The sequence below is a fragment of the Gallinula chloropus genome, assembly GCF_964237585.1.
Source record: "Gallinula chloropus genome assembly, chromosome: 5".
NCBI classification, from domain to species: domain Eukaryota; kingdom Metazoa; phylum Chordata; class Aves; order Gruiformes; family Rallidae; genus Gallinula; species Gallinula chloropus.
Genome location: NC_140090.1, coordinates 20985761 through 21011294, shown reverse-complemented (window position 1 = coordinate 21011294; position 25534 = coordinate 20985761). Strand labels below are relative to the sequence as shown.

The window sequence follows — 25534 nt, the reverse complement described above, 5'->3', positions numbered from 1 at the left end:
ACTGATAGCTTAAACAGCTTCTCTATCCTTTCCTCATGTAAATACTCAACCGTCTAGCTTGATTTCTCTTTCTTTGGACAAAGTAAGTGTGGTGATCACTGTGCCAGGAAGGCAACCTCAAATAATTACAGAGGTTGCTTCAGTTTAAGATTAGGCAAATGTTCCAGAATTTGCCTGGATCACACTCATACCCAGAAAATACACACCATGTACAAAGGAGTCAAATATAAGCAGATTCTTCAAATCCTCTAAATCAGTTGTCTTTGTATTTCAGTAATGTGGCTAAATCAGTTAGGTTTGCTATGAACTATTTGGGTTTTGCAGGCTGTGTTTTGCCATGATGTTTCAAGTTTTCTTCTCTTTCCTGCTAGTTAATAGACGGACACAACACCGAGAAAATAAATGTACAGTTTCTTAGATCAAAAATTGGCATAGTGTCCCAGGAGCCCGTGCTGTTTGACTGCAGCATTGCTGATAACATTAAATATGGCAGTAACAGCAAAGAGGTGACAATGGAAAAAGTCATCGAAGCGGCTCAGAAGGCTCAGCTGCACGATTTTGTCATGTCACTTCCTGACGTAAGTACCCATGAGGCTGTGGCTGTGGAGCTACAGATAGGCTGCTGGCTGTCTGCTGCAGCAGGAGTTGCACCAAACCCGGTGAAGTTGCTACACACATATACCTTGTAATCGCTTTCACAGCTTTAAGGGTAGGAGCAAAGAGGGTGTAATGGCTGCTCCTTATGTTCCTCTGTGTTTGGGTGTGAGTTGCTACTGTTACACAGCAGTTACACAGCAGGCAAATATTTATAAGAAACCAGCAGTTACAACTACGAGAAAAGGGGACATTTTTCCAAGCCATGAACAAGAAAGAAGCAGCAGCACAGTTCAGCGGCTGCTGTTCAGTGTTACACCAAGTCAGGAAACAGAAATCTTGCTCCCACTGTGGGAGAAAATATTTGAGGCTGGCTGCTGATGTGCACTTAAGTATTTAAATACACTGAAATCATATAAATCCAAATCAGAAGATAAAAGCTACGGATACAGTTTAGGCACCCAAACAAAACCCTTGTCCAGAAAGTCTGTAAATCACTCTTAGCCTCTTCTCCCAAATCTGGGCCGGGGGGGTAATTATTTTGCTTCAGACCAACCAGGCAACATCCTGCGATCAAATCATTCTTCCAGGCCCATCACTGTACTGTCTGGGCCCCTGGGCCAGGCACACTGCAAAGCCTGGCTCAGAAGCATCTCCCCAAACGTGTGTATCATTTACAATCAGTAATTTGCTCTCACCTGAATAAAATCTTCTTTTTGTGTATTTTTCAGAAATATGAAACTAATGTTGGGGCTCAAGGATCCCAGCTGTCTCGTGGGCAAAAGCAGCGCATCGCTATAGCCAGGGCCATCATACGAGATCCTAAAATTTTATTACTGGATGAAGCTACATCTGCCTTAGACACAGAAAGTGAAAAGGTAAATGCGCAGTGGTGAGCAGTAAGGGGGACTGAGTGCCCTGGTTTACAGTGTGCAGTGCCTTTCCCCGAGGTAGATACCCCAATGCACTGCACTACATGACCACAACGTGATTCCACATCGTCAATCCAGCACTTAGAGCTTCCAGGAGCTTTTGGATGTCTGGGAGGCCCAGCTGTAAAGCCAGCAGCCAGCTACAGGGGCTCTTAGGCTGCCAGTGAGAGGCAGCACTTGTGCTGCTATGTGCATACCAATTCCCCGGGTTTCAGTGGAAATGCTTTGTAACTAGAGCTGCTGCACATTAAAATCAGCTCAAATAAAAATGTATCCAAGCATAGGAATGATGAGCCTGAATGTTCAATAAAAGCAGCAGTGAGGGGCCTAAGAACTTGGGGAACAATTTGTGTGCCTTGGTTCCATTCGGAGATCAGAGAAGCGGGGTAAATCTAAAAACATGCCCACACTGAGCTGGCACTTGGCATGACAGCTGGATAACGGCCTTCCTTACCGTTCGATTTCTACTGCTGCGTTTACCTGTCCCTTCTCTGTACTTGAGTTGTGCTGAGTCCATGACCCAGCTAAGCACACCACTGACATAACCTTTGATTTAGCTTCATAGCCACGTTTACAAGTGTTCTACAGCTAATGAATTTGAAGTAATCTGATTTCTCCAGCTCTGAGCCCCAGTTTGGTTTGTCTGCTCTCACTGACACTTTGTCTGTTGCCTTTAGACTGTGCAGGCAGCGCTGGACAAGGCCAGAGAAGGGCGTACTTGCATCGTCATTGCTCACCGCTTGTCCACGATCCAGAATGCTGACATCATCGCTGTGATGTCACAAGGACTCGTCATTGAAAGGGGTACTCATGATGAACTGATGGCCATGGAAGGAGCTTATTATAAGCTTGTTACCACTGGAGCCCCAATCAGCTGAATTACTGTGATTCTAAATTTGAAAGGTTTTTTTTCTTCTGTAAGCAAATTCTCTGCAGTAGGTATGTGTATGTTGGTACCCCACTGTGCTACCAAGTGCTCTACAGTATTGTGAGTGCTGTGGTACCCTAAGTGTATGTAGCTTTCTCCATCAAGTGCACTTGTTGGGCACATGCAGGGGACGAAGCCCTGGCTGATGCATGCAGGATCCCTTAGTTGCTAAGGGAAAGGAAGCCTGAAAATGAGAAAGGTCATTGCTGGTGAGTTGGGGAATTGCCACCACCTGCAGTCAGAATGCACAGTCCTGTCCTTCCCCAACCTGCAATCAAGGAAGACTCCACACTGGTGTTCTGGAAACTGTTACTTCTCTAGGCAAGCTGTATGAATGATGAACCACCCCAAGAATGATGCTGTGTATCTGAAGGGATCAAATCTCTCTGTCTGCCAAGGACCATGGCTGATACCCTTCCTGCGGTTACAGCACCCCCGCCCTTCCAGACCACCCACTGGCTGTCGGGGGAGGCTGGGCTTCTGCAGCTACAGCACCAACGCACCAGTGCCCTGAGCCTGGCATCTCAAGACCCCTTCAACAAAGCCATGAAGGCACATACAAAGAAGGCAGCTCCAGAGAAGTAAGGAGAGCAATCAAGAGGAACAGACGCTGGTGAGGAGCATTTACCTTATGCTCACCACTCTTGATCAAAGCCATCAAATACATTTTGGATAGGTATAAATGCTTTTGTTTACATGAAATCAATGTAAAATCCTGGAGTCAATCATCACAGTTATATAAATCCCTTCTCTTGGGATGCTGATGTTTTCTTTTTTCTAGAAGGTGAGACAATGATGGGTATTTTTACAGAAATCATATTCAGTAAAGATAGGGAAAAAAAAGGCAAAATCAGCTCTTTGTATTAAGCAGAGTTGCTAAATAGAGCAACAATTCATTCAGAAATTATAAAGGTTGGGAAGTATCTCGGCCTGGCAGAAGCTGCTATCTGTCATGGTGTATAAGGTCTACTGCCTGTTTCTCTGAAATACATTACTGGTTATTGGCTGCAGGACAACAGCACTCCTCCCTTTAGTGGCTGGGATCTTGCAGACAAAGCAGATAGATACAAAGTCTAAATTAAAGTTTCAAAATTGATTTCAGATAAGAGTTTAAACTGGCAAACACATTCTCCATGTCTAAAAATCTGCAGCTGGGGTGGGGGGGGGGCAGGTGGGTGGGGTGTGTTCACCCACTTGATAAATCATGCCACAGTGGAGTGTCTTACAAAACTATGGAACGGTATCAACTGATGAAACGTGAAGAGTAAGGGTGGAAACTTAATGAGGATAGTCCCTTAATTCCAGGCAGCAAAAACCCCCCACTTTTGACTTCTGTACAACTCCATTAATAGAATGACTTCAACAGACCCTGCCGACATCACGTATCTGACACTGAAATGCTGCTTTCCCAAGGAAGTCTGTATTTTAATCCTTAACTGAAAATGCAAAAAGAAGCTGCATCACTGACCTTCTGTTTTAATCTTTTTAGCCTTTTAATCTTTCTGAACAGTAATTAGTTTGGATGGCTCAGGACTGAAACTATTCACAGAGTGACTATCAATAACCTATTGACATACCTGTATGTTATTTAATTTATATTAGTATTTAAGGCTGTGGAAGAATAACGACTCTTTATTAAAACCAGCAATTACTATGTGTACTTATTGTATAAGCTTTTGCCTAAAGGACACCACTTTTATGGCCCAAATTACAGCAATAAATTGTATTTTTTACTGGCTCTTGTGCATTAGCACTTCACCTCGTTCCCCTCAGACAAGCACATGAGTATCTTGCATCATCTAACGAGTGTTGGTACGTAGTCAGATCATGTCTGTCACCAGGGCCTGCCGTGCAGGACGGAGCTGGTGAGAAGACCAGCACCCCTGCACTAGCCCTTGCCTGCAAAGAAGCCTGCTGGCTTCTTGCAGGAGCACAGTGACATGGGCCCAGCTGGGTGGCACTACTGCTGCTCTTCAGAACATCATCCCAGGTTCAGGAGCTGTGCATGCGCAGCATGCCTAATAGAAGGCGGTACCCAAACAGTTGCAGTGGGCTTACATGTTCCTGGGTGCCACCTCCTGCCACTTTACACCTGTGTGTCACTGACAGCCACTTGATTCTAAAGCCCTTCAGGACCTGTGCAAAGGGATTGGAGTGCAAGTGGAGCTACACCATATGTCTGGGCAAGTGCAACAGGTCCCTGATGGACTGCTCAGTGCAAAGCTGGACTGGCCTGTCCTCTCCCCACAGTAAGACCTCCCAGTGCTGGAACATGGTGACAAGACCCCTGAGCAGACCCAAAGGCATATGCTTATGTTTTTCAGAGCCAGCCCCGAGTTACTGGTTTTGACAGAAGTAGCTGGCGGTGGTGTTTGCTCTGCATTCTCTGGCTTTCCAGCCACCTGCTCCAGCTAGGTCACTCTGAGCAGGAAAGCCTGTCTGTGGCCAGAGCTCGTCCCTCAGGAAGGCAGAACAGGGTATGGGGAAGCCAAACAAGAGACGTGAATGTTGTGAACTGAATGTGATGCCAGCTTAACCCCTACTTTAGTTGAGGGGTGAGGGACACAACTCACTTCGTGTAAGTCCTGCCTTGTGAGAATCTTTCTGCAGACAGATGGAAGGACTTTTGGAATTGCATTATCCCAAAGTGGGCATCTCTAAGTCAAGAATAAAAGACTTTCTCCTGTTATCCCATTAGTGGGAGCAAGGGAGTCAGTGAAGTGCTTTTCACCTTCCTTATATATAAGAAAAGCTTAAATCAAAAGGTGGCCTTATGGCCAAAACTAGGTTGAGTAGATCAGCCCATCATCACCTGTGTGTTTGTGTTCTCTATCTGTTCCAAATGCCAGCAATGTGAACAGCTGCAAAGGCCTGATGCAATAACAATCTGAGAGCCCTTAGTTAAGGTGCCACATCATGTTATTTAATAAGGCTTAAAGCGTAATAATAAGGACAGAGCCTCATGTGAAACAGGATGTCTGCTCACAGTGCCCAGCTTGAAATAGCCACTGCTGCCAGCAGGTCCCAGTGCCACTGCAAGAGCTGCAGAGGGCTGTGCCCAGAGATTCCCTGCTGTTGGCCAGAAGTGAGGAACAGAAAGACAGCTAGGATAACCTTCTTGTGATGCCTCTGTAGTCCCCTCACTGGTAGGGAACAACAAACCAGAGAGTGACATGAAGATGGCAGAAATCTTTGTGATAGCTTTATTCTTCAAGATTTGTTTCTAGTCCCATTAGCTTAGTACTTTTGCCTAAGGAATCACAGTTATAGAAAAGATTGGTTTCAGGCTAGCTGCTGTGGGGATCAAAGCCCCATTGAGGAAGATGCATAAAGCAGAATACCCCTCTGACCATTAAAATCGGATGATTAATTTTTCAATTAACTTTTTTAAGTCAAGGTAGTCTTAGTAGGCTCTTAAGTAAGCATGCCTGTTTCAGATTTGCTCCTTTAATTGGTATCAAACTATTTGCCTTGTTTTCCTAATTAAGATTCTTTCCATTTCAATAAGTCTAGAAGCAAAGTTACATCTACATCTTCTAAGCCTTACTGCTATCACATCATACCAACAACAGCCCTCCCTCATTACCCATAATACAGCCTTATGCTGCTTGTATACCAAGTACTATGAGATGGTACCAGTAAAATATTGGTTAAGGAGTGCATACTGAAAGGGAATATGCAACAGTAGCAGCTAAAAAATGAACCAAAAAGGAAAGCACCTGCCTTTGCCTATTTCCAGCATCCATTTTATGCAGCAACCACATTTAACATATTACTTACTTGAAGCTGATAAGCACTTAAATGTGCAAAGTCTTGGGTGGCAATAATATTTTCACAATTTACACAACTACTAACAGCGATTCAGGCTTGTGACTCCTGACCTGAGAGACTTGGACTAATTTACCTTTGCATTACAGGACCATGAACAATATTGCTGATGTCACTCTGTAACTGACTCTTCAGTTCTTGCTCTGTGTAGAGGTACAGAACCCCAAGATTTGTACCCTGTATTTATGCATTTTTCAATATCAAAGCTGTAATTACCATTCATGAATTCTGTGACCACTTTCAAAAGCAGACATGACAAAACCCACACAGTAATGCAAAAATATATTCTACAGAGTCTAATTGAAAGAAACTTTTATTTTTTTTTCTCACCTGGCTTAATCAGAAGCTGTTTTGCTTAGGAAGCTCAATAAGTTAACTCTAAAGCCTTGTTTATAACTATGCTGGCCATTTTCACAGTGCCTGGGTATGGCTGTACAGTTGTAGGTGGTGTGATACTGTCACACCATTATTTAGCAGTTAACACACAATATCTATATACAAAACAATTAAATATCAAGTATCACTATGTACAACTGAGGCTTGAAGCACTGTCCAGCTGGAGACAGACGGAACTAAAAGACCACCAAACAGCTAACTAAAACTAGTTGATTACACTTTACAACTTTGTCATGACCCAGAGCATTGGGTGATTTCTAACCATACTGCAGTGTGGTTGCAATACTTCTAGGAATAAAATCAGCAATTACTATTTCTGAGCTGCCAAAGTCATTCTTAAACGTACTGATTTTGGATGTACTGTTACTTACCAGGAGCACATCAAAGAGCAGTGGCATCTCCCTTGGTTAAAATGAGTTAGCAAAACTGCTTTTGCGGAGCGTCCGTGAACAGTTCATATCCATCCCCACACTGCTAAACATCTGGAAACTTTATCTAATTAAGTTTCTTTTCAGTTGTCCTCATTAACGAGTGGACACAGTACGGAACCAAGGCAACTACAGTCAGAGGCATAGCTGCGCTCTTACAAAAAGAGAGAACGTAGAACAAACACTCAGTGTGAGTAGGTATCTTAACAAAATTGTACAGCTGCAGCGTAGCCAAGGAGGCAGCTATACACCAGACGCGGAAACTCATCTTACAGCTGTTTTTACCTTTGCAGCTCGTGACGAACATTTCAGAATTAATTCCGAGGCCTAAGCCAAAGAGTGCACCTAAATTCCTCACCAGCCCAGCAAATGGAGTGGTGTCAATGTTTATCCAGTCTGGGTTGGCACACCACTTCTTGGCCTTCGGAACAGACCATAGCAAGTCAATATCAAGAAGCTTGAGAACTAGATAAAAGCCCAGTGCAAAGACAAAAAGAAACAGGTTTATCTTGATGTACATTCTGAAGCTCGCTGTCTGAATAGCAGGGGTGTGCTCGAATGCCTCTGCCACAAGAATGCCTGTGGATTAGAAACTCAGTGTTACAGGGAACACCACACTCGACTCTGAAAAAGCACTTCTTACAGTGCCCCTGCAGATTTGACTTTTGAAGATGGAAGAATATATCTATGTATTTTATATTTATATGTTTATACACACACAATTTAGCACTTCTGTAGCACAAATTTTGCATATATGTTAAAAAGAAAAAAAATAGCATTACCAGCAAATACTCCAAGAATGACTTGATGTGGGAAATGTGTTGCTATGAATACTCTTGAGATGCACACACTGATCTGGATAATCCAAAAAATACTCCAGAGGAATGACCATGTCAGTCTAAGAGGGAAAAGGAAGATGCTTAAAAATTAAGAGAAGATATTTCATCTAGTAATTTACAGCAGCCCCCCCTCATATCAGGCTCATATTTACCGCACAGGGGTTTACAAGTAGAGAAGTTTAGGATCAAATGATTAAAGAAATGCTAAAACATTAGTCACTGCGGTTGCTCTTGCAGACGCATCTAGGGCTGCAAGAATAAACCCCAGTAGTTTCACTACTGCAGTGCTGGATGTCATCAATAGCAAATTAAATTAGCACTAGTACCTTGAACCTTCTTATCATCAAATCATACTTACATGCAAAAGTTCAATTATTTGGTGACAAAATTCATGTAGTATGGGAACAACCTTGTGAGGCTTGGAAAGAGCCATCAAAGCAATGATAAGACTTGCCCACAGAGCTGAGTAACATGTTACACCAAACTCTGCCAACATTATGCATATTTGTTTTAACATGGGGTAACGAGCACCACCCAAGCAGTAACTTCGTGTACTAACCAAAAGATCCAACATGCAAAGAAAATCAATAGAATTCAGGATTTCTAACACTGAAGATGTGACACGACCTTCAACAGGAGCAGATTCAGAGATACTGTATGCAATGACTGTTATGTAAATAAATATCAACCTATACAAATGGAGAAATCCTTTTCATATTCTTTCTCTTCAGCTGAAGTAGATCACAATAAAGGGTTCTTGTTTTGCTTTGTGGGTTGAGGGTTTTTTGTTATTGTTTGTTTTTCACAAACTGAACAAAACAGACTATGACTGTTTGTTTAAAATAAGTCCATTAAAACCAGCATGCACATAAAGAAACAGCTGTATGAGTTAGAATAATGGAAGACACTGACCTGTGAAGGGTAACTGCCGATTTATCTTTCCATCTCACTGTGTAGCTAAGTGCTGCTGTGACCATTACATACCAGACACAGGAGGATCCCATGGCATGGCCAGATGGGCTGCCTAGTGAAAACAAAATGAAATATTCAAGCTTAAAAGTTATAATTGTAACATGTCACACAGGAAATGCCTACTGGCAGTTAACTCAGGCACCTAATCATTTATAAAGAAAATAGTTAACAAAGGCTGAAAGAATGTCGATTGCTTCTCAAAAGTTCATTTTATCAATATAAATTTTTCAGAAGACTCCTCTATATGGAATCTTGAATATTTGTCTGAAATCAATAGTTAACAGCTGGTGTGAGCCAGTATCTTGCCTGGAAAACACAGCATTTTTCCACTGCTTAGATTTGGATTATCTTTTTTAAAATAGAGCATCTAGGGCTCTCATAAAGCTATACCTCACAATGTAGAAGTTACATACAAGGATCAGATGAGAACAGGCTGCCTCATACTTCAGAGGAGCAGTGGAGATTTAGTTCTTTGTAACATTCTAAATTGAAGTACCAGTGTAACTTTAGATGACTCATCCAAACTGCCTTTTATCTGCTTCTCCAATTACCACGGTGTTAGTAATTGTGATTGTGGTCTGTACCTCATTAGAAATATTAACAGTCCAGGTAATTAACATTTTAGGCAGTTTTGTAACAAATACAGAAATGCACCTGAAATGTGATGGAAGAAAGTAAAGCCTTTATGCTTTACTTTGGCTTATTTTATAAATTTCAAGGTGTTGTACAACGTCAACTACCTTGGAGACAAGATTGTAGCACTGGCACGCGAAATGATGCTGTAACATATTGGACTCACTTCTGTACCACAGCAGTCTAACAGGGAACAGTTTCATATAGTGATTTCTTTTTAGTCCAGGTATAATAATATAAATGTGATTTAATTTAACAAAGCAAGTTTTAATTTTACTGGAAACAATATGAATCCCCACAGAAGTTCCCACAACTCTTGAAATCACCAGAAAACAAAGTATACTGGCATGATTCAAAGGAAATTATTCCTAAAATTACTCTGTTGGTTCTTTCTCCCTGTTCACTTGGTTTACATTCAACAAATTGAAATGGGAAAGGAAAGAAAATTAGATAACTGGAATCTGTCTGTACCAGACTTTTACAGCTTGTCTTTCTGTGGAAACAAAAGAGAAGTAACAGGGTTAATTTCACCGGCAGAAGAAACCATTCTGGCTGAAGACAGTGTTATGACCCAGCACTATATATAGTTTGCAAAGCAAGAGAATAATTTCATGAGGCAGCAAAACAGGAATGGCTATGAGGACAAGAATAGTGATTTCTGGCTCCCTGCACTCATTTTTGGTATTCTGCTTGGCAGTATCTTCAGTAGTTATGTGATCAACTCTTTGGTTCATTTCGTAACAGATGCACACTTCTAAACTCCACAACAGACCACGTCACTGATAAGGAAACCATAATGTATTATCAGCATCAAGAAAGTGTCTCTGTTGTCATCTAGAAAATGCCATCTAAGAAAAATGCTTCACAGTTCATCTGCAAATTACCTATTAGAAACAGATAAACTCCACCTTACGGATTATGTTCTCAAGACCTTACAAATACCAGAGAAAAGGTGGCTGCAGGGTTTTATTTCAGTTCCTAGATTGCTTACCATGTAATTGTATAAACAGTTTCTTCAGCCTACTCTTTTGTTAAGCTGAAGAGGCTGGGGTTTGGGCTAACCTGGCAATATGCCCTTCTCCCACCTGGGGCTGCTCCTCTAATCTTTTCACATCAACTATGTATTTTAAAGTTCCATGCAAGCTCACACAATGACAATGAGCACCTAACAGGTGCACTCATTGCCACAGGGGAGTAACAGATATTGTTGATGGTCAAGGGCAGATCTGGAGGTGGGAGAAAATGTGGTCATTCTAAGGGCAAATAAGGAATTGCTATGACAGTGGTACCCACTGGACAGAAACAGGAATGACCTGTTACTTCAGGAAGAAACAAACAGGAAGAAAGGCCTTTTGGTTCAGTGAATCAAAATGAAGCACACTGACTGGTTTTCTTAGCCAGGGCTTGGAATTACATGGTGCTGAATGGGCTCAGTTCTGAAAGCTTTTGAAAAGATCTAAAGGACTTTAATATTTTGGGTTAGGTCCCAAATCGCTTCACTTGAAGCAGACTGCAGATCACATATAGATCAAGCATTATTAAACCCTGCCCGATAGAAGGGCTTAAGCGTCTCGTTCAGAATTACAAGGGCATGTAATGCAGGGTATTGTTAACAAAACACAGCTCTGCAAACCACTTAAAAGCTTGCAGTGGCATTGTCAAGGCACAAAGCACATCCCTTCCACAGACAGTATTTTCTTGTACAATGAATTAAGCTACACTCGGTTCGCTCCAAGCAAGTCTACCTCATTTCACATGTTAGGGTTGCACTAGTTCTTTTAGATGCAGCAATATTGCATTTGAGTTCCACAGAAAAGTCAATGATACATTAAAACGTGGAAATACAGTGAAAAGGTACTTTAAAAAAAAATATTTTTTCCTCATATATTTATACACATACTGGCCTGCCACCAGTTCTAGCAAAAGGGGTTCCATTTTCCACTTGTAGTACATTACATGATTACAAGCCCTAAAACTCAATAGCCCCCTGCTCTGTTATGGAACACTCAAACAGCATGGAATTTCACTCCACAAGCTGCTGTCAGTGGCACCACAACTGTTTCTAAAAGTGACCTCACAAAGCAGGTGAATCATTCTTTCTGAGCCTATGACACAAATTTTGTGAAAATTCATTTCTAGCAAGAGTTATTTTTAAAGCAAATACATCCCCCTCCAAACTGTTTAAAGGCAATGACTTAAACATCCTTCCCATACAGCAAACACTCCCCTATCACATTTTATTTCTTCCTTTTTTTCTTGCTGTGTTTTACTGCTACTTTAAACATGAAATCTAAGGTTTGTATATCTTGTAAGATCTTCATAAGTCACAACCTTCCCCAAAAAATGCCACTATCTCTGTTAAATACACCAATGTAATCACCAACATTTCTTACCTGGTCCAGTTTCACATGTTATAGGAAACTGCTCAAGACATGGGCTTGACTGATTGGGATAAATCATTGTTTCTTGCACCCACCAGTATGGGCGATGGCCAAATAAAATCCTGACAAAAAATTAAAATACAATGAAGCAGAAATGCAATAAAAAAAAGATTTTTACACAGAAGGCCTCAGCAAAGCACAATAAATAATCTTACAATGCATATGAAGAGCTACATTGCCAAAACTATTCTGTAACAGCTCTACAGGTTCTTCTTGTCTTATCAAAATGTAATTTCAAACATAAATATTTTAATTGTGAATTCCTGTTTTATAATTACAAGGGAGAAACTACTAGTACATTATTCATATACAGTTTTCTAAATTTGAGGCATATATAGTAACCATCCTTAAAAATACCAAATTTTAAAATAAATCCAACTTCTTACCATTTAAATATGAGGTTGAACCAATCACCAATGACTGCCACCCATATCATTTTAGTACCAACCACTTGGTTGAGTTGAAACCAAAGCGGAAAATAAATTGAGAATATATTCCTGGGATCACCAACATGTGACATAAAATTAAGGAAATCCTGGTATGCCCTGTAGTCCCTCTGTAAGTGCTGAATGATAAGCACGCCATTGCTATGAAGGAGATCCATCTTAATGGATTAAACTGTGCTTGAAATATAGCAAAGTTCCTTTAATCTTAAGTTTCTAGTGATGGAGAATGAGAACCATGGAAGGGAGCTATTAAAAAGTAAGAGAAGGTGATTGACATCGCCTTTATATTCTATCGGTGTGGTGTACCCAGCCATTCCTGGAACACGTGGCTCCAAATCTCCAGGAAAGCACGAGTCTGTTAGCACTGGAAAGCTTTTCTGTTTGCAAATTTTAATTGGAGGAAACTAAGTGAAGGACATGCTGAGCTGCAGCAAATTGTGGGGAAAGTTTTGTGGAAACACAATGTGTGACTCATGCAATCCTTTGTATGAACAGTTGGAACATGTTTGCTTGCATTTTTTCACAGTTCATTTCTCTGCAGGATGGACATTAGCAATGTGTATACTTCATTAAGTGTTGCCTCTAAAAAGGACAGAAAGAATACACGAATAATTTGCTCTCTGCAGAACTGTCATTAAAGCTGTGCCTTTCACTTTGAAACAGGATTTGGCTGCCATGCTGCATCTAATACTTTGCACAACACATTTTTAATCATGAAAATACAGCCAGTATCCATACATCAACAATACTGTTGAGCTCTGGATTCATTTTTAAAGCAGCAATATTCTCAGAGCACTGAAAAACAATTGTTTCCTTCATACAAGAGGCCACCATGGCACAGTGCAGAGGAAGCTTTTTCTCTGAGTCATCGCATTCAGTATCGCCACTCTTGCGTACTGCTTACGCAGTGCAAGTCCTACCTACCTCTGCCAGAAGGAGCCGAAGCCTGACCTACTGCAGCCCCTGCTTCCTGCTGCCCAGGCGAGCAGAAACGAGACCTGATTTGTAAACCAAAGGTGGGATGGTTATGAGTATTTCCCCAAGGGAAACAAATGATTATGAGTATTTCCCCAAACTATTCCCAAGCACTTGGGTTACCCTGGGCAAACAGCCAAGAAGACACAGATTCTGCCAGACAGCAGGACTTTAAGAGTATATGTATTAGCACATTGGATTTATCAATATTACTGCCAATAACTGTAGCACAGGAAAAGATTAGGTGCATTTGTGAGGTGCTTTCAAGAGAAACTTTTTTCCACGATGAGATTAAACAGCTACCCAAAGTCTGATGATGACATCATCTGTTACCATCACAGCAGAAAGAGGAAAAACTCAGTTCTTTACAGGCTTTCATATTGCTACCTTCTATTCAAGATTATGTATGCACCTGAAACAAAATCAGGAAAAAAAAAAGCAGTTACATGTCTTGCACAGCTCCCTACTGCTTTCTCTGTGGCACTGGACATTAAACTATACCAGCTGTGGGGACAAAGACATGAACTACTTAACTGTTTTTGCTGAAGAGAGACTTAACAGCTTAACAGGGCTTTATGATGTGTGGTCAGGGAAGTCACATGGAGACATTAAGTAGATTCAACAAATAAGGCACGACAATTAAATGGACTTAGGAGACCTCTCTTCCTGACACAATCTCACATTTATTTTAGCTGTTACTAGTCTGGTTTTAGAAACTTTTTAGCAGATTTAAATCCTAACATTTATCACTACCAGTTGCATTGAGCATATAGAAAACCTTAAAGTTAAAAAGAGATTAGAGATTCTGTGCACTTTTTCTGAATAGCTACTTCAGTATTTTTCTGTACACTGACTGAATTACTCACTTCAACTGGTGTCACCTGATTTCAAGTAAAAACCCTTCCAAACCAAATATTTCAGGATATATCAACAATAAATATTTCCTAGCTTTTTAGCTGCAAACATTTGGGGAGGTTTTTGCATTGCTAAGCCCTATAATCTATAGCTTTTCAGGGCATGCAGCAAGGGAACTGCCATCAGTTAACTTGACAGTTAATTTTTGAATTAATTTTCCCTCTCCCAGTTTTTTCACAAGAACTTATTTGAGAGAGATTTTTCTAAACAAGTAACTTTTTATACCTTATTACTAAACAAAGCCATCCTTTTGCTACCATTAGTTTCTGCAAAACTACCTCTTCTTTAAAGTAGGGCTTACAATAACAATAAAAATTACTCTTCTATACATGTCTGGGTTTCGTATACAAAATGTGGGGAATCTGAGGTTTTCTTCTGGTTTTCAGTCTAGTTTATAAAGAATAATTAGCTTTAAACATAGGTGTAAATTTCAAGTCAGTTGGTGGATGAGTAACAGCCATCTTACCTCTAGTACTTAGTTAAAACAGCAACTGTAATGGGGGAACTCTAAATAACTATTGTTCTATTAGGAAAAATATTTTGCACTAATCAAGTTTCCATTAAGATACAATTTAATGTCCTTAGGAGAGACTACCAAGTAACAAAACAGATCCTTTTCCAGTCCCTCATTTATGCCACCACAATTGTCCAATAGTATCAGAAAATCTACCAGACAGGATGTGCAGAACCACTGCAAGAACTTTTTGCATGCTTTTAAATACAAAAAGAAAGTGTAAAAAAATATAAAAGCATACCCCTGTGTTACCCACTGGATAGTGCTGCCACTACTCAGGCTGAACTCTTTCTCAGATGGAGTCACTCAGGCACGCTGGCTCTACAGAAACTTTAATATCCTGCCTGAAGGTAAGGTAAGTCTTGCCAGCGCTTCAGCAAAGTGACCTCTTTTAGTATAAACGCTAATTTTAACTTTAAAGATGTTGCTGCTGATTCATGTGCTACTAGTCACTTTTCTGCTAACACAGAAAGATAAGCACTTTAGACACAATGAAGGCTAATAGTAAACTCAATCTTTTATTTTCTCCTACATTCTTTCTGACTGATTCAGAAGCTCTGATACCACATCTTAGACACACCTGAGTAGTCACGTTTATAAAAGATGCTAAAAACCCCTCTGACCAACTCCATAATCTAGGGAACAGAAAGCAGAGATTCTGAAAGAAGTAAGCAGGTTTCTGTGAGAGAGGCAGTCCATGTTCTCCTTGTGCCTAGAAGCATCTTGCTTCATCCAAGAGGCAATCAACACCTGACATGCCAGTCATCTCTTGTCCTGCCTGTGATATCTGGCAACCTATAAAAGTCTGAGCCACTAAAGATTTTCCTAGCCTTAGTAAACAGCAGAGAAAAGATGGCAAAAGATGTCTTGAAATACTACAGTTAAGAACTTATTTAAACTAAGAACTACTACTTCAATAGCTTTCCCCCGCCCCTTTTCTATGCTAAGCACTGCAAAATGCTTCTGTAATGCACTTAGTAATTCGAAGTCATTTGAGATAACATATAGAATGAAAATATTGGCTCTATTTTAGTACTAGGTACTGAAAGGAAAACTAGATATCTGTACAAAATGGCCAGAATGTGCATGCAGTTAGGCTTTTAACCAAAGCTTTGTCTTGTTTTGATATTATAGAACCAAGGTTTGGCCTTCACATGATCAAACGAGTTCTTAGTGCAAAGCAAAAACCTTTAAAATGCCATTTTTTCATATAAAGAGTTTTAAATTTATTAATATTTTATTGGGTTTTTTTTTTAATTTTCCAAGACAGAAAACCAAAGATTATCCAAAACTTTATATATTCTTGGTAGTAGTGGAGAAACAAGAATCATGTTGATGATCCACTGAAGGGAGGATAAAATGTTTACAGCTCCTTTACACCTACATATTAGAGCAAATATTACATAACAGCTATCAGATGTTAAGCAAATGTTTGCAAGGGAGGGAAAAGCCATCAAAGCAAACATTTTCTAAAACACTGTTAATGGAGGCCTATGTACTGGGCCCAACTTTATGGTACATTATGCTCAGTTAAATGAACAATAACATCAATCAGTGTTTTCACTGGCACTGGACCAGCTACAAGCATTAACTAGCAATTCAATAAGCTCACAAGTAGACACGGTGTACAACAACTGATACCTATTTTCTTAGTATGAGTATTTTCCAAGTGGAACACTGAAAAGATACATCTTAATTTCAGATTTAGTAAAAGAAGAATCTAAAAGAAGCCCTTCCCTTTTCCCCTCCCGTTCCATATTTCATCCCCTCAAACATTCCTCATTGGAATCAGGCAGCCTTACTTAAGTTCAGGCTTCTTCAGGGCTTGACTGACTAGCAGAGGTTTAGCAAATGCTAACATGAACCACTTGCTTTCTCCTGGTTCTGCCACCTGAATCTAATTTCTCCTAGGTACTACGCTGCCATTATTCCTTGCTATAAACTATATAAATGCAGAAAACTAAAAAAGCTTGTGTTTGCAATACAATGATAACAGATTGTTGCAGTTCTGTGAGGCTGTGCTGCTGGGACGGTTTCTTTAAGCAGCAGTTAGAGGTTTCTGCCAGCCTAAACTATAAACAAGGAGCAATTCAAGGCCAAAGTCGCAGCCTGAGAGATAGTCGAGCGCCTCTGGGAATCACATACAGGAGAAAACAAGCCGGAAGCAGCTGCATTTTGCCACCGGAGAAGGGAGCGAGAAGATGTAACGAGCTGTGCAGACACCAAGGCCGGAACAGGCCGGGGGAGGAGGCGGCCCAGGTGCCAGAGAGAAAGATGCCCCTGCAGCCCCTGGAGAAACCCATGGAAAAGGCAGAGACCCCACCTGCAGCCCGTGGAGGGGCTCCACGCTGGATGGAGCAGGTGGAGACATAGAGGAGATGCTGTGACCCTACGTTGGAACAAAACCCCTGCCAGCACTTGCAGCCATGAGGAGAATCAGAGACACAGAGATGAGTGAGAGATTTGCACAGGAACAGGTTTGCTTGGGGGAGGCTGGTGACCCCACAGAGGACTGGGACTGAGAGACACTGTGATTTATGACTGCCCACCATAGCAGTGACCCATGCCAGGGCAGCTGGTGAATAGATAAAGCCCTGGGGAAAGGATTCATGTTGGAGAAGTTCATGGAGGACTATCTCCTGTGGGTAAGACCCCATGGTGCAGCAGGGGGAGGGTGTGGAATGAATGTCTGTTCCCCCAACAAGATAAAGCAACCACTCTTGGTTTGCACTAGCCTTTGGTTTGAATGCAGGCTGGCTGTCACCTTGCTGCTGTCAGTGTGCATCTCAGAACCTCACATTTATTCAAGTACCCTACAGCTACAAACACACCCTGAAGACCTGGAAAATGCAGACAATTTGCATGCAGTACAACAGCACTGTCCCCAGCAAAGCTGCTACTGCTAGTAATAGGGTAAATCGCTGTTCAAACCTCCTTCCATCCGTGACTACCTTGTGGCTTGATGTGACAGACATTTAAAAAAAATATTTTAGAACAAGTGGCTGGACTAGAGCTACTGTAAGTCCAGGTGTCTGCATTTCTGACTACAAAGTCTGTTCAATCAGGCCCAACAGATGATCTGAGAGGCATATGGCCTGTGCTAGTTTGGGCCATGAGGCCATATTTCTGCATGTGGTTGGGAAGAGCTGTCAGTTTCAACAGGAAACTAGTACCTGCTAAAAATCAGTATGTGTCATTTGAAAATGCAGTTAGTAAAGTGACTGTGGAACAAGCTCATAGTGGGAAAGTAACATTGAGCATAGATTATACTGTAAGGTTATGTCTCTAGAAAACTCTGAGGAAGGATTCCCAAGAGTCAGAAAAAAAGGAATTAGTGAGGGTATTGATTGTGGTAGTAAATGTCACAGGCTGTATTTAGTCTTTGGCTGGCAAAAGTCTAAAACAAAGAGGACTAATGAGATCTAGGGAAGTCTCACTGATGAAAAACAATACCTAACACTTCAGAGCTAGTGCCAGCTACTGTGGGTGAACCTATTATCTATGTTAGCAAAAGGATTCAGAAAACACCAGGCTGAAGAATCCACCAAAAGATTACTGATTACTATTCAGGATTTGTTTAGGCTAGTTGAACTTAAACTTGCTAAACTCCAGGGGCTGCAAAAATTTTGTATTCAGAAAGTTATGAACACAAATTACAAAGGCTACCAATGTCAGGGGCAAATTTAAACTTTATACTGACAGTGTTCCTTCAGGTAGGGGTGATGTCTGATTGGGAAAAGGAGCAAAAGTGGTCCTAGTTAGTAAAAGCCGTAAAGTATAAGCTCCGTAATTCCCAAATTTATATACGGCTAGGTAATCACACCTGAACCAGCCTAACCTCAGTACAGTTAAGTCTGAGCCACATAAGAAACAGTGGTCTAATAATTAGCTTTATGACTAGTGTTGAGGAAGCTACAAAATCTGGAGACCAGTTGTCCAAGTCAAATGAGAAAGAAATACAATTGAGTATAAGAGTATCCACCAGCAATAACAGTTTATACAAGAACAATACAACTAATAGTTGGTGGTCTCAGCTCAGACTTTGCTTTGACTGTGGTACCTGTGGTAGTGGAACAGTAACTAATGGTTTTAGACAGCAATCCTCAAAGGTTTACTAAATTTACATTATTCTGAGATCATCTGAATAGCACTGAAGTAAATTAAAGCCAGGAGAAATTAATTAGCTGTGGTAACAAAAGGACTAACAAGTAGCTTCCATGATAAGCTGAAGGCTGGCACTTGGGATCACAAACTAGTGCTTATCCAGTACAAAAAAGGAATATTCCCAACTGCAGAAAAAGTAGGTCTGGTGTTGTATGGAGGCCATTAGTGACGACCGAGGCTTTTGACCAAGTGCTTGACTGTGCACTGCCAGGGTGGCTGTACTGGTTTTGTTTGTAACAAAAAGGGCTTCAATTACCTCTGCATATCTTCCTCCTATCATAACAGTAAGTCTTTACGATTTTACCTATTGTAACGATGGTTGAATAGCTTCACACTTACGAGAGAATTCGGGTTCGGGGTATCACACCTGGAGTCTCACAAAGCTTATGACTAGGCCACCCCAAGTATGACCGTGAAGGAACAGGACATCAGAGCCAAGTTCTAGCTTCAGAAGAGCTTGAAGGAGCCAGCCTGCCCCCCAGCCCGAGCCCGGCTTCGTCCGCGCGGAGCAGTCAATCGCACAGGCGCGGCCGGCTTTTCACCGGGCCCCGCAGGCCCCGCCCCGGGCGCTGCGGACAGCCCAGCCGCCGCTCCCTCAGCGGGCCCTAAAAAAGTCTTAATCCCAACAGGCACTTCCCAGGGGAAGGAGGGGGACTCGCAGCTGCTTCTCCCTCGCAGCACCCGCACCAGCCGCCGCCGAGAGGTTGCAGAGTAAGCGCCGCCCGGCCCCACCCGCTACGGCGCCGACTCCGCCTCGCCCGGGGGCCCGTTACTGCGGCAACAGCAGTTCCCAGCAGGCCCTGTGTCTCCAGTCGCAGCAGGAAGGACAGACAACAGGGCCAATCAGCGGAGCGCTTGTTGCGAGGTGGGAGAGAGGTGGTGTCCAGTGAGAAAGCAGCCGTTGGGGAGGCGGGAAGGTGCCGGGCGTTTGAAAGCTGGTAGGTGTGGGGGGCTGTGCTGTGGCTTGTTCCCCGGGCCGGGCTTGGCAGGTACCGCCGCGCTGTGGCACGGGGGTGGCCGTTACCGTCTCGTCGGGCGGGAGAGTAGGCTCCCCCTCCGCAGCCTAGGTTGAGGGGCGGAGGGGGCCCCGGCGAAGGGGGGAGCACCCCGGCAGCAGGAAGGCGCGGTGCCTGGGGGCTGTCGGTACCGTGGTGGGCCGAAGCACAGGGCAGGGACTCCGGGCGTAGGCAACCGACCCCACCGCTGGCGGAGCAGCGGGAGGATTGCAGCTCCCGCTGTTAGCCACCGTGGTGACGGTAACGCCAAAGCCAGCTCACGGGAAGAGGTTTGAGCAGCGATCCGAGAGGATAAACAACAGCCCCGAAGGCTCTTCCCGTGGGTTACGGCTGCTGCGATTGTCTTGTGTATCCTGACGCTGGATTTATTCACTTAGATGTTTGCGCGCGATGGCGAGCATTAAGGCAGAAGATGAAATAATCCTCTTTGAAAAAGAAATGAAAGAGTTTTGGACCGAATTAAAAAGCGTTTATGGCACTGAGCAGATCAATCAGACTTTAGCGCTGAGAGATTCATGCAAGGAGTCCATAAAGGCACTTTCAGGTAAAAAGGTATTATGTTCCTGTTACCTCCACTTTTTCCAAGTTATCATTAAATTTCTTTATATAACTGAAATAACTTTTCATTACAGAGAAATGGTCCATAAAGCTGAAAGAAGGGGACCAGATGATTGACAAAATTAAGGAGTATCACAATGGTACAGTGTATTTTATTTATTTGGTCTAGTATTTCTAAAACTAATACAGCTAAATAATATGTTTAAGTTCCCATTTTAAAAGATAAGCAACATCAGAATGAAGATAAGACTTAAAACCAAACCTATTTGCTTGGTTATGGTATATAAATTGCAACTCAAAAGCAATTTGTTGGAAGACTTGATGCAGAAAGATAAAGATCTGTGCTAAAAGTTTTTTTAATGGAGATTTTGGTGTGTAAGTATTTAAAACAATGAGCTACCAGAAATTGCCAACTGCAATGCGAAAAGTAAATTATGTTGTTTAGTAACACTAAATGCTGTGAGATTACTTATGCCTCTTCCATATTAGTAAGAGTATACAGTCAGCCTGTCAGTCTAGGGTTAACTGCCCTGCATTTTATAATTAAACATCACAATATCAGGTAAAAATAACTGTAACTCTAATATTCAGTGTTTCCATTCCTTGCTTTGTGTCAAATTAGTTGTCTGTGGACACGATCCACTATCCTCCTGCTTTGAACACGTATATAGTTCTGGTACCAGAAACAAACTGCATCTGATTGAAGTATCCCCTCCTTATTAGCTTTTCCTTTCATTAGCTTTCACTTTAAGCCTTTATTTGATACTCTTAGTGTAGTTATGATGACCTCTCTTTTCAGCTGAGAGCGCATACGTATCACTAGACTTTATTCAAATGAGCCATCTCATACTATATAGATAAGAGCTATGTAGGGGGGACCTAATGAATTAACTGTGCATGTTCTTATTTTCTTGCCTCATCTCAGGGATTCTCCAGCAGAGCCAACGCATAGCAGAAAATCAAGAGCATCTGACAGAAATAAAATCTAACCTAAATCAGGAAGAACAACAAAAGCAGGACTTGACTGACAGCATCCAGGAGCTTAAAGAAGAGTTGATGAAAAAAAAGGAGAGTAAGTGCAGGATAAGAATTAATTAGAGGGGAAATTGTTTTCAACGCTTATTCTTGGTGGGCTTTTCTAACTATTTTTTAAAGTGCTTGTTTTACTTTGGTATTTATGGTAGCTTTTAAACTTCCAGTAATATCTTCTAAAAACAAAGCTGCTAAGGAGAAAGTGGAGCGACTATGCAAGTCTAAAGTATTGTTTGAAGAGCGGCTTGGACTGGAGATACGCAGAATTCACAGTAAGTTTCTGTGGTTTCTGTAGCTTCCATACAACACAGTTAATGCTGCATTGTGCAGTGAAGAACACACCAGTTTACACAGATGAAGAATCACCTCAGCCCAGGTACTACCATTCTCTCAAATGGCAGAATATGCTATGTTAAAATGCATTTGTCTTTAAAAGAGACCAGGTTTGCTTCACTCATAGGTGTGCTAGGAATATGATGTAAAACTACAGCTTAATACTGTAATTTTTTTAGTCATCGTGGTGACTCTCCAACAGAAGTTAATGCTGTTAATTAATTGTTTGTGTTTGCTTTAGATGAACAATTACAGTTTATATTCAGACACATCGACCACAAAGATCCTGACAAGCCATATGTGTTTACTCTTGCCATAAATGAACAGGGGGATTATGAAGGTATGTGAACTTGAATAGTCAAACAAGAGGACAGAATCTTGTTAATTTATATGAAAATAGAACTGCTTATCTCTTGCTCCCTTCCATTTGTGAAGTTGCTGTTTACTTTTTACTGAGTAAAGCAGGAGAGAGGAGATAACATACAGCTGCAGAGAAATGCTTTGTTTTGTAGTTTGCTTCTTCCACTTAGGGTAGAGTGAGTGTTCGTGCTTACAGATGTACTTCAGTCTGAGAAGCCCAGAGGGCAGGAAGAAAGGAGGTTACCCTTACAGTTGTCCGATGTAGGAGAGTGTGAAACTTGAAATCTAGTATCCCTCTTCTGCAAGGGTACAACTTCTCGGATCTGAAGGCTGGTTTGTGATCTAGATCTTCAGATGTGAAAAACAGGAGTGGTAATTTGAGTACAGTGCTGAGCAGCTTCTAGATGCACAACTGCTGTTGCTCTGCTGTGCCTCTAGCTATGGCCTCAACAGACTGGCTTTTACTAGTTCCATTCTAAACTGTGCTAACGACACGTGTTTATCACGTGCTGGGCTACATCAGTTTTCTGCCTGATGCCTACAGAGCAACAAAAATGTTTAGGAATGTGTTTCCATTTTTGAGCAGGCTATGGATTACAAGAGAATTGCTGTAACAATTCAAGCAGGAGCATAGCACTGAGAGGGAGGTCTGGAAATAAGCTGTGCATTCTGTGGGGCCTTGGCTTTGCTCAAAGAAAGTTGAGTAGGTTAGGAAGTTAAAATGTGCAAAGATAACATTACACTTGTAGTTCATAAGAATAGAAAAGCACTAATATTAATTTTTTTTTATAATGGTCTAACATTTTGGGATTTTATGTCATTTTAGTGACTTCCTGTACTCCTCCACTGGACTGTATAGCAGAGTTCCAGCTCAAAGTGAGAGAAACAAACAATTTTTCTGCATTTGTTGCCAACATCAGGAAAGCTTTCGCTGCTTTATCTTATAAATAGTCTGCATAAATGTAGCTTATACCTCTGTTTCTTGCTGTAGAGGACTTTGTTTAGTTATCTTTCTGTATGGTGAATGTATGTATTTATCCATGTCTTGCTCTAATTTTTAAAGAAAAATAATGAAAATATTTTAGTAAGCTGTCATTTATAGATGTTTTAGATCGTTCTTCAAACAACAGCATACTCAACTACTTCCTTACCTGACTCTCTAGGCAGGTACCTTAATATAATGATCTCTATTTAGCTACCCCAGGAACATATTCACAATAAAGTATTTTCTGTAATTTATGTCTCTTCCAAAAACATCAAACTGTTTCAGTTTGTATGTGGTTGGAATAGGCCTGAAGCCTCCCAAAATAATGCACTGGAGCTTTGTTACTTCAGTTGCCTGCATTACTTTTCTTTTTTACTATTAAACCATATGTTTTACTGCCTGTTTCAGATTTTTGTCTGGATGCCTATTTCTGTTAAACAAAACCATATGTGGTGTGTGCGTTATTCTCAATAAAACTCTTAATAGGAGCAAGTGGGAACCCTATTGCTTCAATCAGAAATCCTAAAAACCTGCTGTGGCCTGTAGGTTTCTGGCTCCCTAAACACCCAGTTGGGCTGAAAAGCTTCCCTAAAACTTAAACTGCAGGAGTGAATAAGTAGCACTCAGAAGATTAAAAGACTAATATTTTATTTGGTATATTTTAGAACAGATTAGTCTTTTTGCTTAATTACATGAAGGAGATTGCAGTGAAGGAATATTTATCACTGTCAGTGGAAGACTTAAGACAAAGGCTGATGTATAAAATTCACAGCTGATTTATCTGTAACTACTGTATCTTGCAGCTAATTAAGAAGACTTACTGCCCCAGTACTCAGTTTTGATTAGAAAAAGAATCATTTTATCTTGCTTGTAAAATCTTTTTGTTTCTGTAAAATATTTAAACAGCTGCAACAAGAAAGAAAACTTCATTTGATAGTACAACATGGTTCAGATAATCTTGAAACTTCAGAACTGGCAATTCTAGTAGAGTAAAAGACCACTTGTATTGAAAACCAATGCTGATCCCTCAGCTAAGTATATGAAATGTCAAGTGTAAAAGTATTCAACACTCCTAAATAATGAAACTAAGCCTTTGAAATAGCTTTTTCAATAAGAAATAAGACTCCAAAATATTTTCTGTGAAGTGAAAAGTCTTCATTTGAAATAGCTCTCTTTCTCAAAGCATGCATAAAAAGAGGGCTAGTTCAGGTAACTTCTTTAAAGTTATACACTGTGTACCCACATTGTCAGGCATAGACTTTTGGACTGAAGTTCCTGATCCTCATCATTTTGCATTTGAAATGTGAAGCAAACTATGTTCCTTTTGAAAGGCCAAACAGTGCTTGGTGCCCTACCCTATCATCTTACGCTTGGGAAAAAAAAACCCAAATAAACACACACCTCACCCACCCCTCTCCACATTATTTCTATCACTTCATCAGGCCTGGCCATTTAGATGTGTTTACACCTGGTGATGCTAATAAGGTACTCTTACTACAGTTGAGAATATTGTCCAGTTTGATGTGAACCATATCTTAATTCACTTGCCTAAACAATACAACTTGCTGGACGCAGCACAGTTGATTATCTTTCTCTGAGATTGCTAAAGTGCGTCTTAAAAAAAAACCCCAATAATACCTGTCATATACCAATAATACCTGTCAATACCAGTCATTCTCCTTGGTATGTCCTATTGATTTTTTCCTTGTCCTGCAGCCAGTTACACACAAAGAAAGAGCAGTAAGAATGATAAAGGTGTCAACTGGTTACATTACAATTTTAGAACAGAATAACAGAACGGCAGCAGAAATTACGAAGCATTTCTTTAATCACATCTCAAATGAAATAAATTTATTTCTGGCTTGTCCATGAACCATGTGTACTCTAAGAATTTTGTACTGACACTGGGACAAACAGAGGCCTGGGCTGGGAGACTGCCTACTTGTTCATTGGCAGATTTTGCCTCCTTTTCAATCATGCTAACAGGAACATTTAAAGAGCAGATATTTCTTCCAGTTAGTTGCTTCTATGACCAAACGAATGCTGTACGCAGAGTTTTATGTGGGTCAAGTGACGGGTAAAAATGCCTTTGGCCAGCGCGGCACTTCTATCTTCTCTGCCAAGAGCTACAACTACTGAAATCACTCCGCTTTGCTGGCATCTCATCCTTGTACAGAAGCCCTCACCTTCCATGATGGAAAGTCTATTCCTTCTGGCTTCTCACTAATACCATTGCCCCTCTATC

The 25534-nt window shown here is 41.2% G+C and overlaps 3 protein-coding genes across 3 annotated transcripts in view; 2 read left to right on the top strand and 1 right to left on the bottom strand.

The window, feature by feature from the left end:
• Positions 1-3248, top strand: part of ABCB11 (ATP binding cassette subfamily B member 11) — a 45143-nt gene extending 41895 nt beyond the window's left edge. The window contains exons 27-29 of the mRNA XM_084264539.1: positions 372-578; positions 1326-1472; positions 2204-3248. Of these exons, the coding sequence (XP_084120665.1) occupies positions 372-578; positions 1326-1472; positions 2204-2404 (555 nt within the window). The 3' untranslated portion in view covers positions 2405-3248. The remainder of the gene's footprint in view (positions 1-371; positions 579-1325; positions 1473-2203) is intronic.
• Positions 3249-7173: 3925 nt separating this feature from the next.
• Positions 7174-12595, bottom strand: G6PC2 (glucose-6-phosphatase catalytic subunit 2; the record flags this gene model as incomplete). Its single annotated transcript, XM_084265296.1, has 5 exons — positions 7174-7685; positions 7889-8004; positions 8858-8969; positions 11944-12053; positions 12378-12595. The coding sequence occupies 5 exons, from the start codon at positions 12593-12595 to the stop codon at positions 7174-7176; spliced, it is 1068 nt and encodes a 355-aa protein (XP_084121422.1).
• A 7320-nt stretch (positions 12596-19915) lies between these two features.
• Positions 19916-23435, top strand: SPC25 (SPC25 component of NDC80 kinetochore complex). The gene is made up of 7 exons (XM_084264340.1): positions 19916-19943; positions 20399-20565; positions 20654-20719; positions 21505-21651; positions 21779-21883; positions 22186-22284; positions 23131-23435. Exons 2-7 carry the CDS (start codon positions 20412-20414, stop codon positions 23253-23255), a joined length of 696 nt encoding a protein of 231 aa, XP_084120466.1. The 5' UTR covers positions 19916-19943; positions 20399-20411; the 3' UTR covers positions 23256-23435.
• Positions 23436-25534: the final 2099 nt, after the last annotated feature.

What these genes read in the sequence shown, in the direction of transcription:
- SPC25 (XM_084264340.1), top strand. Translation starts at nt 20,412, where the DNA reads ATGGCGAGCATTAAGGCAGAAGATGAAATAATCCTCTTTGAAAAAGAA. An exon ending in GTCCATAAAGGCACTTTCAG is followed by an intron (nt 20,566 to 20,653) that starts GTAAAAAGGTAT and finishes TTTTCATTACAG; the next exon opens with AGAAATGGTCCATAAAGCTG. An exon ending in TGAACAGGGGGATTATGAAG is followed by an intron (nt 22,285 to 23,130) that starts GTATGTGAACTT and finishes ATGTCATTTTAG; the next exon opens with TGACTTCCTGTACTCCTCCA.